We start from the raw sequence: 18,463 nt of genomic DNA, 5'->3' as shown, positions 1-18,463 counted from the left end.
TTCGCCCACACAGTGGGCTTTTTCAAGTCACGAACAGATCTACCTGGTGTGGAAGGTACGCGAGTATTCATAGTCAGGTTCAGAATGTTGAGGTCAGGTGGAGAATGCTGCATCTGATGATGTACCGAGTGGGGTTATAGTGTCTAAAATCTTGGGTAGCTTGGAAGAGAGATTGGATAAGTTTGTGAGCAGACCTTCTGCAGTGTTCTTCCATTCCTATGTTTTATGTGATGTGCTGTTGGAGTGTAAGCAGGGTAACATTTATGAAGGAATTCAGGGAAACTGGCAGGCCAGACTTGATTCCTGGAGGTAGGAAGTACAGTGTCGGCACTCTGAAGGAGGGGTATTAATGTTGCAGTTTTATAACTGTAGTGTAAGAATGCCTCTGGCAAGACAGCGATGGAGTGAGTGATGATGAAAGTTTTTCTTTTTTGGGCCACCCTGCCTTGGTGGGAAACAGCCGATGTGTTAATAAAAAATAATAAAAAATGTAAGATACTATAGTTTTTCTAAACATATTTTTAAGCTTTCCTGAAATGCTCTGCATAACTAAGGGGCTTTCTGTTTCGGTAGTATAATGTTATCCAATTTTGTACAAACATTGCATCATGTAGAAATGACTCACAAAATTGTAATGACACGATTGCAGTCATGTCATTACGATTTCATGAGTCATGATGACGGCTTTGAGGGGACTTGAGCTAGAGTTCGTCACAGCCACGCTGGCGGGAGATTCTTCTGTAAAAAACTTGCATTTGTGATTACAGTGGTGCCTGTGCTAACATTCCTATGGTGTATAAATATAACTAGTTGGATGAATCTTATTGTAGCCAGCTGGCCTAGTGGCTAATGCGTTGGTCTGGAGTTTTACAACTCTCTAACTGCGGGTTCAAGCCCCGCCCGTGGTATGGTTTATCATGCAGAAATCATTGATGGATTGATCTCTCCACTAATACGAGTCTTTTACCAGTCAGGGTATGAAATACAGTGGACCCTCGACTAATGCTATTAATCCGTTCCTGAGAGCTCATCGTTAGTCAAAATTATCGTTAGTCAAGTTAATTTTCCCCATAAGAAATAATGGAAATCAAATGAATCCGTGTAGGACACCCCAAAGTATGAAAAAAAAATTGTTTTTACCACATGAAATATTAATTTTAATACACACAAACTGAAGAAGACATGCACAGTTACATGACACTTACCTTTATTGAAGATCTGGTGATGATTGTTGGGATGGGAGGAGGGGAGAGTGTTGATGGTCTTAGTGTTTAGAAGGGGAATCCCCTTCCATTAGGACTTGAGGTGGCAAGTCCTTTTCCGGGGTTACTTCCCTTCCCTTCAAATCTCTCAAACCAACCTTTGCTGGCCTTAAATTCACTCACATCACTAGTTGCTGGCATTTTTTTCATTAAATCGTCATGCAACTTCCTAGCCTTTTCACATATGATCGCTTGAGAGATGCTATCTCCTGCTATCTGTTTTTCGTTTATCCACATCAATAACAGTCTCTCAACATCTTCGAGTACTTGCGATCTCAGTTTCGAAAACATAGTTGCACCTTTGGCAAGAACAGCTTCCTTGATTGCCGTTTTCTTGGCCACAATAGTAGCGATGGTTGATTGGGGTTTTGTGTACAACCTGGCCAGCTCGGAGACACGCACTCCACTTTCATACTTAGCAATCATCTCTTTCTTCATATCCATAGTAATTCTCACCCTTTTTGCTGTAGGGTTGGCACTAGAAGATTTCTTGGGGCCCATGGTGACTTATTTTGCAGGTGCAATCACTAAAAAGGCTGTGATAACACGAAATGTTCCGATTGTATGCTTGGAAGCGACAGCGGTGGCTGGCTGGCTTGTAAACGCTGGCCGGCTTGTAAACACTGGCCAGAAGTGGACGCGTCTGACGGAACAAATAGTGTTAGTGGAGTTTTTTTAGCGCTAGTCGAGGCAAAAATTTTGTGTTAAAATGTATCGCTAGTCGGATTTATCGTTAATCGATGCCATCGTTGGTCGAGGGTCCACTGTACAGTAGTTGATACCTGTGTCTGTAGCATTTGGTAGACACGATCCAGTTCTTTAAATTAATTCAACATTCAGTTATTGCAGTATTGTCATTTTCTAGACCACAAAATTTTTATTTCTTGTACTCTGATTGTCATGCAATTAACCCGTAAACAGTCTAAGCAGATCTACGTTCACATTTGTAGTGCTACAAAAGTAGATCTACGTTTTTTTTACATATTTTCAAATATAACAAAAAAAAAGTAGATCAAAGATTTTTTACACATTTTCAAATGTAAAAAAACAAAAAGAAGATCTACTTTTTTTACATACTTTCAAATGTTGAAAATATGTATATACAGTGGACCCCCGCTTAACGATCACCTCCAAATGCGACCAATTATGTAAGTGTATTTATGTAAGTGCGTTTGTACGTGTATGTTTGGGGGTCTGAAATGGACTAATCTACTTCACAATATTCCTTATGGGAAAAAATTCGGTCAGTCCTGGTACCTGAACATACTACTGGAATGAAAAAAGTTCGTTAACCGGGGGTCCACTGTATACTTTTGGACCGTTTACGGGTTAATTAATCTTCAACAAGTTTTGCCCTGGATAGAGGGTGGCGAGTCTTGCTTTGGGTGTAGGGTGTTGGCAGTTTTGTTGTGGTTGGTGTAAATTCATTGTGAGTGGAGAGTTCACCCCAATGGAAATAAGTCACTTAGACTTTTTTGGGTTATCCTAAATAATCTACATATATGCTGCTATGTATGATAATTTGCGTAACTGTATTTATGTGTACCTGTACCTGAATAAAAACTTATTCGCTATGGGTGAAAGGTGGGTGAAGGGTGGTGGATTATTATTATGTTCATAGGGGAGAACTGAACCCATAGGAGTCATACAGTGTATGGAGAAAATGAAATTCATTCAGGTTCAATCCAAGGGTAACACAGGTCTAATTCCTTAGATCAAGAGCCTTTCATTGGCATCAAAGAACCTCCCTTGAGAGGAGGATGGTAGTGAGGGTCTCATTTTGAGTGGTGAATAACAGGAGACTAACCTAAATTATTTTTGTACTGTGAATAACAGGAGACTAACCTAAATTATTTTTGTACTGTACTCTGTTATATATCTTTGCAACTTAATATGTTAAAATTGTGCAATCGCATAATCTAACCAGGCAGACTTAATCCTAAATTTTGCCCCAAATGCATTGCATAACTGTGGGTTTTGCCTGGTATGCAAACTCCTACCTTTCAATTTTTTATGCAATATATTTGTAAAGAAAGTTTTTGTGTTTGGGTGGTTTATTATTATTATAATCAAGGGGGAAGCGCTAAACCCGGAGGATTATACAGCGCCTAGGGGGGGGATGTGGAAGGCATTCAGGCTTAATTTGGGGAACTGGAGCACAGATCCAATTCCCTAAATCAAGAGCCCCTCACCAACATCAAGGAACCTTCCTTGAGGGGAATGTGTTTGGGTGGAGGGAGGTGGGGGTCTCATTGTTGGTGGAGGGTGGTGGTATCTCACTGTGGGTGGAGGGTGGTGGTATCTCACTGTGGGTGGAGGGTGGTGGTATCTCACTGTGGGTGGAGGGTGGTGGTATCTCACTGTGGGTGGAGGGTGATGACTGATGAGTGTCACTGAGGTTAGCACAAGCCTCGCTGGGTGGGTGGTGGGGGTGTTTTGGCATTGAAGGTGCTGAAAGTTCACTGTGGGTGGAAGGTGATATGAGTCTTCCTGTGGGTGGAGGGTGGTGTGAGTCTTCCTGTGGGTGGAAGGTGGTTTGAGTCTTCCTATGGGTGGAGGGTGGTGTGAGTCTTCCTGTGGGTGGAGGGTGGTGCGAGTCTTCCTGTGGGTGGAGAGTGGTGTGAGTCTTCCTGTGGGTGGAGGGTGGTGTGAGAATTCCTGTGGGTGGAGGGTGGTGTGGGTGGAGGGTGGTATGAGTTCCTATGGGTTGAGGGTGGTGTGAGTCCTCCTGTGGGTGGAAAGTGATGTGAGTCTTCCCGTGGGTGGAGGGTGGTGTGAGCCTTCCTGTGTGTGAAGGTAATGTGAGTCCTGTGGGTGGAAGGTGGTTTGAGTCTTCCTGTGAGTGGAGGGTGGCGTGAGTCCAGTGGGTGGAGGGTGGTATGAGTTCCTGTGGGTTGAGGGTGGCGTGAGTCCTCCTGTGGGTGTAAGGTGGTGTGAATCTTCCTGTGGGTGGAAGGTGGTGTGAGTCTTCCTGTGGGTGGAAGGTGGTGTGAGTCTTCCTGTGGGTAGAGGGGGCCGAGTTTCACTGTGGGTAGAGGGGGGCGAGTTTCACTGTGGGTACCTGGAGGTTATTCCGGGATCAACGCCCCCGCGGCCCGGTCCATGACCAGGCCTACCGATGGATCAGGGCCTGATCAACTAGGCTGTTACTGCTGGCCGCACGCAGTCCAACGTACGAGCCACAGCCCGGCTGAGGGGGCGAGTTTCACTGTAGGTAGAGGAGGGCGAGTTTCACTATGGGTAGAGGGGGCGAGTTTCACTGTGGGTAGAGGGGGCGAGTTTCACTGTGGGTAGAGGGGGCGAGTTTCACTGTGGGTAGAGGGGGCGAGTTTCACTGTGGGTAGAGAGGGCGAGTTTCACTGTGGGTAGAGGGGCGAGTTTCACTGTGGGTAGAGGGGGCCGAGTTTCACTGTGGGGAGAGGAGGCGAGTTTCACTGTGGGTAGAGGGGGCGAGTTTCACTGTGGGTAGAGGGGGCGAATTTCACTGTGGGTAGAGGGGGCGAGTTTCACTGTGGGTAGAGGGGGCGAGTTACACTGGGTAGAGGGGGCCGAGTTTCACTGTGGGTAGAGGGGGCGAATTTCACTGTGGGTAGAGGGGGCGAATTTCACTGTGGGTAGAGGTGGCCGAGTTTCACTGTGGGTAGAGGGGGCGAGTTTCACTGTGGGTAGAGGGGGCGAGTTTCACTGTGGGTAGAGGGCGAGTTTCACTGTGGGTAGAGGGGGCGAGTTTCACTGTGGGTAGAGGGGGCGAGTTTCACTGTGGGTAGAGGGGGCGAGTTTCACTGTGGGTAGAGGAGGCGAGTTTCACTGTGGGTAGAGGGGGCGAGTTTCACTGTGGGTAGAGGGGGCGAGTTTCACTGTGGGTAGAGGGGGCGAGTTTTGCTGTGGGTAGAGGGGGCGAGTTTCACTGTGGGTAGAGGGGGCGAGTTTCACTGTGGGTAGAGGGGGCGAGTTTCACTGTGGGTAGAGGGGGCGAGTTTCACTGTGGGTAGAGGGGGCGAGTTTCACTGTGGGCAGAGGGGGTGAGTTTCACTGTGGGTAGAGGGGGCGAGTTTCACTGTGGGTTGAAAGGGCGAGTTTCACTGTGGGTAGAGGGGGCGATTTTCACTGTGGGTAGAGGGGGCGAGTTTCACTGTGGGTAGAGGGGCGAGTTTCACTGTGGGTAGAGGGGGCAAGTTTCACTGTGGGTAGAGGGGCGAGTTTCACTGTGGGTAAAGGGGGCGAGTTTCACTGTGGGTAGAGGGGGCGAGTTTCACTGTGGGTAGAGGGGGCGAGTTTCACTGTGGGTAGAGGGGGCGAATTTCACTGTGGGTTGAGGGGGCGAGTTTCACTGTGGGTAGAGGGGGCGATTTTCACTGTGGGTAGAGGGGGCGAGTTTCACTGTGGGTAGAGGGGGCGAGTTTCACTGTGGGTAGAGGGGGCGAGTTTCACTGTGTGAAGAGGGGGCGAGTTTCACTGTGGGTAGAGGGGGCGAGTTTCACTGGGCAGAGGGGGCGAGTTTCACTGTGTTTAGAGGGGGCGAGTTTCACTGTGGGTAGAGGGGGCGAGTTTCACTGTGGGTAGAGGGGGCGAGTTTCACTGTGGGTAGAGGGGGCGAGTTTCACTGTGGGTAGAGGGGGCGAGTTTCACTGTGGGCAGAGGGGGCGAGTTTCACTGTGGGTAGAGGGGCGAGTTTCGCTGTGGGTATCTGGAGTTTATCTGGAGAGAGTTCCGGGGGTCAACGCCCCCGCGGCCCGGTCTGTGACCAGGCCTCCTTAGGTCAGTGTCCCAGGATGCGACCCACACCAGTCGACTAACACCCAGGTACCCATTTTACTGATGGGGAACATAGACAACAGGTGGAAAGAAACACGTCCAATGTTTCTACTCTGGTTGGGAATCGAACCCAGACCCTCGCCGTGTGAAGCGAGAGCGTAGGGGGCGAGTTTCGCTGTGGGTAGAGGGGGCGAGTTTCACTGTGGGTAGAGGGGGCGAGTTTCACTGTGGGTAGAGGGGGCGAGTTTCACTGTGGGCAGAGGGGGCGAGTTTCACTGTGGGCAGCGGGGGCGAGTTTCACTGTGGGTAGAGGGGGCGAGTTTCACTGTGGGTAGAGGGGGCGAGTTTCACTGTGGGTTGAGAGGGCGAGTTTCACTGTGGGTAGAGGGGGCGAGTTTCACTGTGGGTAGAGGGGGCGAGTTTCACTGTGGGTAGAGGGGGCGAGTTTCACTGTGGGTAGAGGGGGCGAGTTTCACTGGGGGTCGAGGGGGCGAGTTTCACTGTGGGTAGAGGGGGCGAGTTTCATTGTGGGTAGAGGGGGCGAGTTTCATTGTGGGTAGAGGGGGCGAGTTTCACTGTGGGTAGAGGGCGAGTTTCACTGTGGGTAGAGAGGGGCGAGTTTCACTGTGGGTAGAGGGGGCGAGTTTCACTGTGGGTAGAGGGGGCGAGTTTCACTGTGGGTAGAGGGGACGAGTTTCACTGTGGGTAGAGGGGGCGAGTTTCACTGTGGGCAGAGGGGGCGAGTGTCACTGTGGGTAGAGGGGGCGAGTTTCACTGTGGGCAGAGGGGGCGAGTTTCACTGTGGGTAGAGGGGGGCGAGTTTCACTGTGGGTAGAGGGAGCGAGTTTCACTGTGGGTAGAGGGGGCGAGTTTCACTGTGGGTAGAGGGGGCGAGTTTCACTGTGGGTAGAGGGGGCGAGTTTCACTGTGGGTAGAGGGGGCGTTTCATTGTGGGTAGAGGGGGGCGTTTCACTGTGGGTAGAGGGGGCGAGTTTCACTGTGGGTAGAGGGGGCGAGTTTCGCTGTGGGTAGAGGGGGCGAGTTTCACTGTGGGTAGAGGGGGCGAGTTTCACTGTGGGTTGAGGGGGCGAGTTTCACTGTGGGTAGAGGGGGCGAGTTTCACTGTGGGTAGAGGGGGCGAGTTTCACTGTGGGCAGAGGGGGCGAGTTTCACTGTGGGTAGAGGGGGCGAGTTTCACTGTGGGTAGAGGGGGCGAGTTTCACTGTGGGTTGAGGGGGGCGAGTTTCACTGTGGGTAGAGGGGGGCGAGTTTCACTGTGGGTAGAGGGGACGAGTTTCACTGTGGGTAGAGGGGGCGAGTTTCACTGTGGGTAGAGGGGGCGAGTTTCACTGTGGGTAGAGGGGGCGAGTTTCACTGTGGGTAGAGGGGGGCGAGTTTCACTGTGGGTAGAGGGGGCGAGTTTCACTGTGGGTAGAGGGGGCGAGTTTCACTGTGGGTAGAGGGGGCGAGTTTCACTGTGGGTAGAATGGGGCGAGTTTCACTGTGGGTAGAGGGGGCGAGTTTCACTGTGGGTAGAGGGGGCGAGTTTCACTGGGGGTAGAGGGGGCGAGTTTCACTGTGGGTAGAGGGGGCGAGTTTCCTGTGGGTAGAGGGGGCGAGTTTCACTGTGGGTAGAGGGGGCGAGTTTCACTGTGGGTAGAGGGGGGCGAGTTTCACTGTGGGGAGAGGGGGCGAGATTCACTGTGGGTAGAGGGGGCGAGTTTCACTGTGGGTAGAGGGGGCGAGTTTCACTGTGGGTAGAGGGGGCGAGTTTCACTGTGGGTTGAAAGGGCGAGTTTCACTGTGGGTAGAGGGGGCGAGTTTCACTGTGGGTAGAGGGGGCGAGTTTCACTGTGGGTTGAAAGGGCGAGTTTCACTGTGGGTAGAGGGGGCGAGTTTCACTGTGGGTAGAGGGGGCGAGTTTCACTGTGGGTAGAGGGGCGAGTTTCACTGTGGGTAGAGGGTGGTGAGAATACACTATGGGGTTGGGTGTGGGAATACCACTGTGGGTGGAATGTTATTAGCCACAATAAGTTAGATGATAGTAAGTTATATTAGAGAAAATGCATCACCATCATGACAATAATTATGGCAGCAACTACCATGATCCTACTGCTAATAACATCTTCCCAGTCGCTCCAATGTACAAAAATTTAAATTTATTTCTGCCCCGCCACTGACTGGGGAAGGGAATGAGTAACCAGTTTTTACATCCTGACGTTGTGGAATTACACTTTTTTTGGTGTGTATGCTTAGTGGGGGCTCATGCAAGTACAAAATATATAAAAAATAAATTTATCTTATTGGAAAATCGTTTATATATATAAGTATTGTAACCCCGATATCGTTGCCGACACTGAAAAGAGAATCGTAAATTACCATTACAAGTTTATATGATTTTTATAGTGATGGATTGCAAGATTTTAATTTATATAAATGAGATTGATTATGGAGATGCGAAATATGGAGGAAAATGTGTGTGTGTGGTGTTGGAAGAGGGAAAAAACGGGGAATATTTAGGGAACAAAGAGGTGGCGGGTGGGAGGCACCGAGGCTGCTGCTGAGAGTCATGTGGAGGCATTACGACCTCCAGAGAGGTCGATGCCTCACCTCAACCTCATATATCACCCACACATGAAATATATATGTGTTAGTGGACATGTGTTTAAGTGTTTATAATGGCAAGGAAGAGATGTGTGTGTTATACCTCTGACTCAGCAGTAGGTTCAGGTTAGTAGGTTCAGCATGTGTTGAGTGGACATGCAGGTGTTTAAACATGCAACATAGCCACTCTGACATGCAATAAACATGTATTTAGTGTTAGCAGTGAGGTGATAGTCACTGCAGCATCACTGTGGGGGAAAAATTATTGGTGGCCGGCGTCTCCCGACACACTTATAACGGTTTATCTGCGGATATATTCACTGGTGATACTTGATATTGAGTGTAATACAAGAGTAGATATGATGGATCATCAGTCCATCAGTGTAAGAGTCATCATCAGTGAGAGAAGAGTCAAGTTTAACATATATAACAACAGCAGCTGCCTCCCTACACAACATAAATATTACTTATCATAGTACGAGCCTAACTACTTTTTTCATTAATTTGATCAAAATTATGTAATGTGCACCCCTAAGGGGAGGTTCATTGATGCTTTTGATCCACGGAATTGGATCTGTGCTCCAGTTCTCTGAATTAAGCCTGAATACCTTCCATTCCCCCCACCCCACAGGCGTTGTATAATCGTACGGGTTTAGCGCTTACCCATGATTAAAATAGTATTATACATTATGCAAATTACATGCTTTCTTTATATATATTTTTTAAATGTAATTGCAGCAATAAATGAGTCTATCCCATATCAAATTTGCTGCATCAGCATGACAGTCCTCTGTCTTGATTTATAATCGTTAATTTGGTTCTAAATCATGAGAATCTTCATTAATTGTCTTGATCATCCATAATTTCAATTATTTCTTTTTATCACATCCAAGGAGGTGTCTTGATCCAGGGACCTGGAGTTTCCCCTACCTTGGATCGAACCTCTCATTCCCCCAGTCCCTGTATACCCTCATGGGTTTAGTGCTTTCCCCTGTTTAAAATAAAATACCTTTTTATTAGTTTACATTTTATTATATATAATAAGTTTATTTAGGCATAGGTATACAAGTATCTTATCTTGCAATTATCATACTTAATGTAAATTACCAAGGGTAACCAAAAAAAAAGTCAGTGATTTATTTCCATAGTGATTTATTTCCATTGTAGATTCATACAGAAACCTGGTCTCTCAAAAAACTAAATAGGTCACAACAAGGAGACTAATTAGCCCAGGGCAAGCTAACATCCTTATATCAGTAAGTTTATTTAGGTACAGGTACACATAAGTACAATTATCATACATAGTAGCCCTTGTGGTTTAGTTCTTCTTCTGATTATAATTATAATAATAATAATAAATAACAAAAAAAGGCACAATACCGTGACTGGAACGATACACAAATAACCCGCACATAGAAGAGAGGAGCTTATGACGACGTTTTGGTCCGACTTGGACCATTTACAAAGTCACACTGACTTTGTAAATGGTCCAAGTCGGACCGAAATGTTGTCGTAAGCGCCACTCTTCTATGTGCGGGTTATATGTGTAATAATAATCATACATAGTACTAACATGTGTAAATATACTATGATAACCCCAGAAAGTCAGAATGACTTATTTCCATTGGAGTCCTTGTAATATCTTATTATTTAAAGCCCATCAGTAAGTTATAGTAGAAATCAATCATTATTAACTTTATTACACAAAGAACTAAATATATGGCAGTGCTTATCAAGCTAATAAAGGAAGTTCAAATTATTACTCTTAACAGGTTTAATGAAACAAAGTGAAATATAAAAAAAAAAATGGAAAAAATCTCAAATATTAAGTTGAGGTAAATTTTTGAAGACAAAAGCACCCTTCTGGCAAGACAGTGATGGAGTGAATGATGGTGAAAGTTTTTCTTTTTTTGGGCCACCCTGCCTTGGTGAGAATCGGCCAGTGTGTTAATAAAAAAATAATAAAAAAAAGAAATTAGTGTACTAACCAAAAAAAAAGGCACAAAAGTGTGACTTTGTAAATGGTTCGAGTTGGACCGAGACTTGGTCGTAAGCTCCTCTCTTCTATATGTGGGTTATTTGTGTATTAGTGTACTAATTTAAGTGACCTCATCCAAATAAACAGTAAATAAGAGACTAGATAACTTCACAACTATAGGATCAGATCTAGTCAGCAAAATTCCAACTCCCATGTACAAGTTAGTGATTAATTCTGTATATGTATACATGTATATGTATTATATACAAACTCTGTAGAGATAGGTTCAGAAAGAAATTTGCAAAAAAAAAAAAAAAAAGAAAGCAGGAAACAAGGCCAATATACTGCATTTCATATATAAGAAAGTTGTTCATGTGCTATCACCTGTCTTGACTTTTTTGGGTTATCCTAGGTAATCTACACATATGCTGCTAATCATGATAATTTATGTAACTGTATTTATGTGTACCTGTACCTGAACAAACTTACTTACCTACACCTGCCATTCTAAGGACCCCAATGGAAATAAGTCACCTTTTTAGGTTATCCCAGGAAATTTACACACGTTGCTAAGTCTCTAAATAAACTTGCTTGCAAACATTTTTTAACAAATCTCTAGAAGGCAAAACTTCTCATAAAATACTTAAATTAGCAAGAAAAACTTTTGATACAGTACACCACAGCATCCCCTGCTAGAATATTATGGAATTAGAGGCTATGATCATACACAGTCCTGCCTGAACAGGACACCAGCATGTGACTATTAATGACACTTCAGTACCTCATCAACTGTATATGAATAGTCTTATATACACCAACAGATATTTTAAGACAAAATATGCAGTTTATGGCCTTTTATTGAGGTGTGTTGTCCCTGGTGGAGAAAACATCTCGATAAAAGTGCCTATTGTCTTATTACATAACATTATTTAATCAACGTTATCTATAAACATAGGAGTGCCACACGTCAGTTTCCTAGGCCCTCTCTATTTGCCATCTATATTGATGACTTGTCAAATACTTCCCAGAAACTTGAATCAGTTCTGCTTGCTGATGACATATTTTGCCATCTCAAATCCAGATCTGGTTGTCCTCATCAACGTTGTTAATGATGAGCTTGTGAAGATATCTACTTGGATGACAACCAGTAAACTTACATGCAATGTTGATAACACCTGGATAATGTTTGGAAATAAGTCTAAGAATATTAAGAGACACCTTGATGAGACAAGTGGAAATTTCTTAGGTATACATATTGAAGCAAACTAATATTCAACTCTCACATCTCAGTGAATATGAATTAATGTAAATTTTGGTGTAGTTTTCAATACCAATTTTAATACAATTTGACAAACACTGTGACTCCACATGTCATCTTTACTTTTGCATCGTTTTGTGGAATATCAGATGCTGGCGTTTGGAGAGTCAGATTACCAAAAGCTCCAGCTGCGGGTCATTTGACTAAAACCTGCTTCAGGAAACGCTTGTCCTGTTTCCTGACAAGCCTAACCTATGAGGGGTCATTCAACCTTAGTGGGAGAAAACCAATCTGGTAAAAAAAAAAAAAGCAACTAACTTAATGTTCCGTACTGGGTTATCATTTACACTTACATGACAGAAGTTAGAGACCTGTTAGTATCTTTTCCTTCTGTAAATCATTCATTCTAATCACTCATCGCAATTAAATTTGCGTTCCCCATTTTTTGCAGTGTTCGTATAGATTTTATCCCACTCATTATACAGCATGCACAGGAGAAAAGTATTATGACATAACCACTTGCTTGTACACCTACTGTCATATCTCTCTGCCATAGGATTCAGTTTCATCCCTGACTTCCATTTGTATAAAGTATAAAAAAAAATTCCCATATTATTAGCAATTTGTTGATTAATCATTCAGCATCTATTTTTGTCACCAGTAAAGACTGGCCTTATCAGAAGTGGTGAACATTAAATGACAGTTATTCTTGTGCCTTTTATTGAACTAATATTCTATACACAAATAACCCACACATAGAAAGAAGCTTATGACGATGTTTCAGTCCAACTTGGACCATTAACCCGTAAACGGTCCAAGCAGATCTACGTTCACATGTGTAGTACTCCAAAAGTACATCTTCGTTTGTTTTACATATTTTCAAATATAACAAAAAAAAGTAAATCAAAGTTTTTTTACACATTTTCAAATGTAAAAAAAAAAAAAGAGATCTACTTTTTTACATACTTTCAAATGTTGAAAAAACATATATATAGTGGACCCCCGGTTTACGATATTATTTCATTCCAGAAGTATGTTCAGGTGCCAGTACTGACCGAATTTGTTCCCATAAGGAATATTGTGAAGTAGATTAGTCCATTTCAGACCCCCAAACATGCACGTACAAACGCACTTACATAAATACACTTACATAATTGGTTGCATTGGGAGCTGATCGTAAACCGGGGGTCCACTGTATACGTTTGGACTGTTTACGGGTTAACTAGCTACACACTAACACAAAAGGTAAGGGAGCCAGTACATGTACGTATATGAGAGGACGGCTGGAATGGGAGAAAGAGAGGGTTATTTGTGTATTGTTCCGGTCACAATATTGTGCCTTTTTATTTTTTATTTTATATTTCTTTAAAATGTCAATATTGTAATGTATTTATAATTTTTTTTTTCCACAGCAAATGGAAAGATTTAAAGTAGTAGAAAGAGAAACAAAGACCAAAGCATACAGTAAGGAGGGTCTCGGGGCAGCACAAAACAAAGACCCAGCGCAGCGAGAAAGAGAAGAAGTCAACAGTTGGCTTAGTTCCTCTATAGATACCTTAAATATACAGGTGAGTTTTATGTGCTTTGAGATTTGGGGCACTAGATTATCAGGGTGCATGTGTTTATGGCACAGTTACCCTTGAAAGGTACTTAATTTTTCAAAAAAATGTGTAAATAGGTACTGGGTTGTAAAATTTAGACTTGTATAATGAAGAACCATAGTACAGTAGTGAACTGTTGTCTTTCAAGATTGTAATTAAAGGCTAATTTAAAATCTTGTGGTGAAACTCAAAAATGTAGCAGTAAAGATATGCATTGTGGAATTTTTTTTATATAAAGCATAGCATTCATTACAAATTTTTTTTATTTTTTTATTATCACACTGGCCGATTCCCAGCAAGGCAGGGTGGCCCGAAAAAGAAAAACTTTCACCATCATTCACTCCATCACTGTCTTGCCAGAAGGGTGCTTTACACTACAGTTTTTAAACTGCAACATTAACACCCCTCCTTCAGAGTGCAGGCACTGTACTTCCCATCTCCAGGACTCAAGTCCGGCCTGCCGGTTTCCCTGAACCCCTTCATAAATGTTACTTTGCTCACACTCCAACAGCACGTCAAGTATTAAAAACCATTCGTCTCCATTCACTCCTATCAAACACGTTCACGCATGCCTGCTGGAAGTCCAAGCCCCTCGCACACAAAACCTCCTTTACCCCCTCCCTCCAACCTTTCCTAGGCCGACCCCTACCCCGCCTTCCTTCCACTACAGACTGATACACCCTTGAAGTCATTCTGTTTCGCTCCATTCTCTCTACATGTCCGAACCACCTCAACAACCCTTCCTCAGCCCTCTGGACAACAGTTTTGGTAATCCCGCACCTCCTCCTAACTTCCAAACTACGAATTCTCTGCATTATAAATGTAACTGTATAAATGCCTAATAATTTACAAAAGCACTTACAGTATATCCTATATAACTTAGCATTTGTGTTCCTGCAAAATTATTTGTTGAATGGATCCACATTTTTCAATTCACATGATCCTGTTGAAGCTGTAATAAATTACTCTCCTAAAAAAAATATTTTTTGTACAAGAATGATATACAATACCGACAAGATGAAATTGAGACACATGTGCAACATCTGGGTATCTTTATTGTAGACGTGTCGCCATCCAGTGGCTTTATCAATATAAATTCCAGGACATAATTTGAAGACAGGAGAACTATGTACAGAAGATGAGGTAATCAGTCCCTCAACCTAGCAGTAGGTGCGAAGAGCACGGACTGCACTGCATTCCCCATGAAAGGAACAGAGCAAGGCTAGCCACATAAACTAGATTGTATCATCATCTCAGAGACAGGTTGAGCTGAACACAAACCCAGTGACTGCCACATCCGATGCTAGCTACTGAATAACATTCCAGCTCAGAAAATAACACATTAATAATAATAATGATATAATAGTGTAAAGCACCCTTCTGGCAAGACAGTGATGGAGTGAATGATGGTGAAAGTTTTTCTTTTTCGGGCCACCCTGCCTTGGTGGGAATCGGCCAGTGTGTTAATAAATAAAATATAATATCTTTATTTCTACATGTACAAGGTATACAGGCCTAGCTGACATCAGTGACATACTATATAGAAAACTGCTTGTTATGCTGAGCATTTCAGGCAAATTAGGTTAGTTTTGTCCCAGGATGCAACCCACACCAGTCCACTAACACCCAGGTACCCATTTTATACTGATGGGTGAACAGGGACAGCAGGTGTCTTATGGAAACACGTCCCTGTTTTCCAGCCGTACCGGAGATTCAAACTCCAGACCTCAGTGTGTGAGCTAAGGGACACATTGTGTCTCACCAAAGGTTGAATGAGTTCACTTCTTGAAATTGTTATATTTCCACCTTAGTTTCCGTAGGGTTTTGTATATTTTTACCGCCTAGGTTCTGCCACTACTTGAAACGCTAAGAATTGAATCATGTTGACACTTCAAATTCTTTGCGCTCTCTTGTTTTGAGTAGCGTTCAGTTTTGACGGCTCTGTTCAGGGTGAGATAAATATCAGAGCTGGAATAGATACAGAGATTATTTACATTAGTGTAAGATGAACCCAGTGAAGAGTAGGGGCTCAGTGGGCACAACAAGAGAACACTGTATCATCATTTGTGGTCCCAGATTGTTCATCATCTTACCATCAACTTCACCATCACTCATACATAATCACTGTCTTTGCAGAGGTGCTCAGATACAACAGCTTAGATGTCTCTTCAAACTGCCAGTATCCAAAACCCCTCCTTTAAAGTACAGACATAATACTTCCCATTTCCTGGACTCAAGTCCGGCTAACCAGTTTCTCTGAATCCCTTCACAAAGTTTTACCCTGCTCACACTGCAACAACTCGTCAGGTTCCAAAAAACATTCATCTGCATTCACTCCTATGTAACATGCTCTCACACACTTGCTGGAAGTTCAAACCCATTCGCCCACAGTCTCCTTCACCCCTCCCCCCCAACCTTTTCGTGGACGACCCCTACCCCTCTCTCTTTTCCCTACAGATTTATACTCTCTCCAAGTCATTCTACTTTGTTCCATTCTCTCTAAATGACCAAACCACCTCAACAACCCATCTTCAGCCCTCTGACTAATACTTTTATTAACTCCACACCTCCTCCTAACTTCCACTACGAATTCTCTGCATAATATTTACATCACACATTGCCCTTAGGAATGACATCTCCACTGCCTCTTTGCTGCAGCATTTACAACCCAATCTTTACACCCATATAAGAGTGTTGGTACCACTCCCGTACATTTGTATACATCACATATATGATGAACTCTTGACTGTTCATTGAATGTTTCTTTAATTTTTTTCTTTTGAAAATACCACCGGGGGCCTGGCAGTACATGTAGTCCAGGGGCGTACAAAATCCTAATCCAGCTCTGCAGCCCCTTTAAATTCCATAAGCTCCTGCTTGCATGGACTTCTCTATGTATTAAGTCTATTACACTACTTATATTTTCCATTAAAACATTGGACTATTTAATATATAATAATCAAAGGGATTATGGATGAGGGAGGAACTGTAACAGAAAATAAAATTGTGAAATTGTATAGCTTTTATTATTCTCTATTTATGTTGTGAATATATTCTGTGCTTATTTTTTTTCAGATGGACCAATTTGAATCAGAAATTGAGTCTTTACTAGCAACGCAAAAGAAGAAGAAGATGGATAAAGACAAGTCGGATCGGATAGAAGACCTCAAGGAATATATAGATAGACATCAGTACCACATCAAGAAGTTGGAGATTCTTATGAGAATGCTCGACAACCAATCCATAGACTGTGATCAGGTCAATATTTTGTGGTTTCCCTAATTCATGACTAAGTGCATGAAGAAAGTGGGTGATAAATTGTTTAGGTAATGCACGTCTTGAGAGTAAACTGTGAATATTAGTGAGGGCCCTGAAGAAGAATATTGGGACAGGTTTGTGTTCCAGTGATGCAGAGTAGAGGTGGATGGCTACTGTCTTGGGAAAATATATACAGTGGACCCCCGGTTTACGATATTATTTCATTCCAGAAGTATGTTCAGGTGCCACTACTGAACGAATTTGTTCCCATAAGGAATATTGTGAATTAGATTAGTCCATTTCAGACCCTCAAACATACACATACAAACACTTACATAAATACACTTACATAATTGGTCGCATTGGGAGGTGATCGTAAACCGGGGGTCCACTGTACAGTGAAACCTTGGTTTTCGTATCCCCTAGTTTATATGTAAAACTATAGTTATTCTCTATAAAATGTATTTTTTGTTAATATTTCTCATAAGAAATAATGTAAATCCAATTAATCCGTTCCAGACACCCAAAAATATTAACAAAAAATACATTTTATAGAGAATAACTATAGTTTTGCATGCAACCTTGGGCATACGAAAACCCAGGTTTCACTGTACAGTACAGTGGAACCTCAAAAATTGAACTGCTCCCAACACAACCAATTATGTAAGTGTATTTTTGTAAGTGCTTTTATAAGTGTATTTTTGAGGGTCTGAAATGGACTAATCTAATTTACATTATTCCTGATGGGAATAAATTAATTCGGTAAAGGCACTCAAACAGCCTTCTGGACCAAAGAAAGTTCGATATTTGAGGTTCCACTGTATATGCTTTGTGATTGTATTTTTATAGAATAAAAGATGGAGAAAAAGTACAGTAAAAAGGAGATGTATATATGCAGTGTTGTATTACAGGATTAAGGAAAAAATTGTAGGAGATATTGAAAGAGAACTTTAAGGGCATTTTATTACACAAAAAAAAAAGGAATAAGAAATTATTTAAAAAAGAGAGAACATGAAGTAAGATGATTGAATGAGACTGTAAGTGCCACTATCCCCAGCCCACCCGCCCCAAATCAAAATATTGAATAATTCACTTACCATGAGGAAGTGGAACAGAATTCTTTCTCCACCAGTTGTTGTAATAGGCCACTAAAATGCTGGGAGCAAGGGGCTAGTAACCCCTTCTGTATACATTACTAAATTTAAATTCTTTTTCGGTCGTCCTGCCTCAGCGGGATACGGCCAGTTTGTTGAAAAATGATATAGTATATAGATACATTTGTACTCTGTCAGGAGATGGTGGAAATAATCTTTCCTGCTGGAGTGCTCATTACAGATATCTTGTAGTTTTAGCACTTCTTTTTGATTATAATGATAATCACTACAGATGTATCAAACCATACCACGGGTGGGATTGAACCCGCGGGTTCAATCCCGCCCGTGGTATGGTTTGTTTGCAATCGTGTCATTACAGATTATGTTATAATGATGACCTGTCACTGAATGGTTGGGCTTGCATATTCTTACATAATTAGCCTACTTAAGTACGTATTTAGTTGTTTATGGTTATGGAAGAAATCACACTAAAACGTGATTGCAATTATGAAAAAAATATCACTGAAAATAGGAAATTTAACCTGAGTGCTTTCATGTGCTTACACAGTTATTGTTTGAAGATGTGTGTATAAGCACGCACACACGTGTGTGCCACGCCACGCCATGTGTGCTGCGGCTAGGAAATTAAACAA

At 43.0% G+C, this 18,463-nt stretch overlaps 1 protein-coding gene across 7 annotated transcripts in view; it reads left to right on the top strand.

Annotated features, from left to right (window-relative positions):
• Nucleotides 1-18,463, top strand: part of Not3 (CCR4-associated factor Not3) — a 106,814-nt gene that overhangs the window by 24,080 nt on the left and 64,271 nt on the right. For 6 of the 7 annotated variants that reach the window (XM_070105018.1, XM_070105015.1, XM_070105017.1 and 3 more), the window contains exons 3-4: nt 13,270-13,425; nt 16,534-16,716. In XM_070105018.1, the coding sequence (XP_069961119.1) occupies nt 13,270-13,425; nt 16,534-16,716 (339 nt within the window). Of the gene's footprint in view, nt 1-8,537; nt 8,748-13,269; nt 13,426-16,533; nt 16,717-18,463 lie in introns of those variants that run through there. The other variant, XM_070105020.1, reaches the window with a different exon arrangement.

Source organism: Cherax quadricarinatus, chromosome 96 (assembly GCF_038502225.1).
Source record: "Cherax quadricarinatus isolate ZL_2023a chromosome 96, ASM3850222v1, whole genome shotgun sequence".
Lineage (NCBI taxonomy): Eukaryota > Metazoa > Arthropoda > Malacostraca > Decapoda > Parastacidae > Cherax > Cherax quadricarinatus.
The sequence above is the reverse complement of the archived record's forward strand: the minus strand, read 5'-3'. Positions and strand labels throughout refer to the sequence as shown.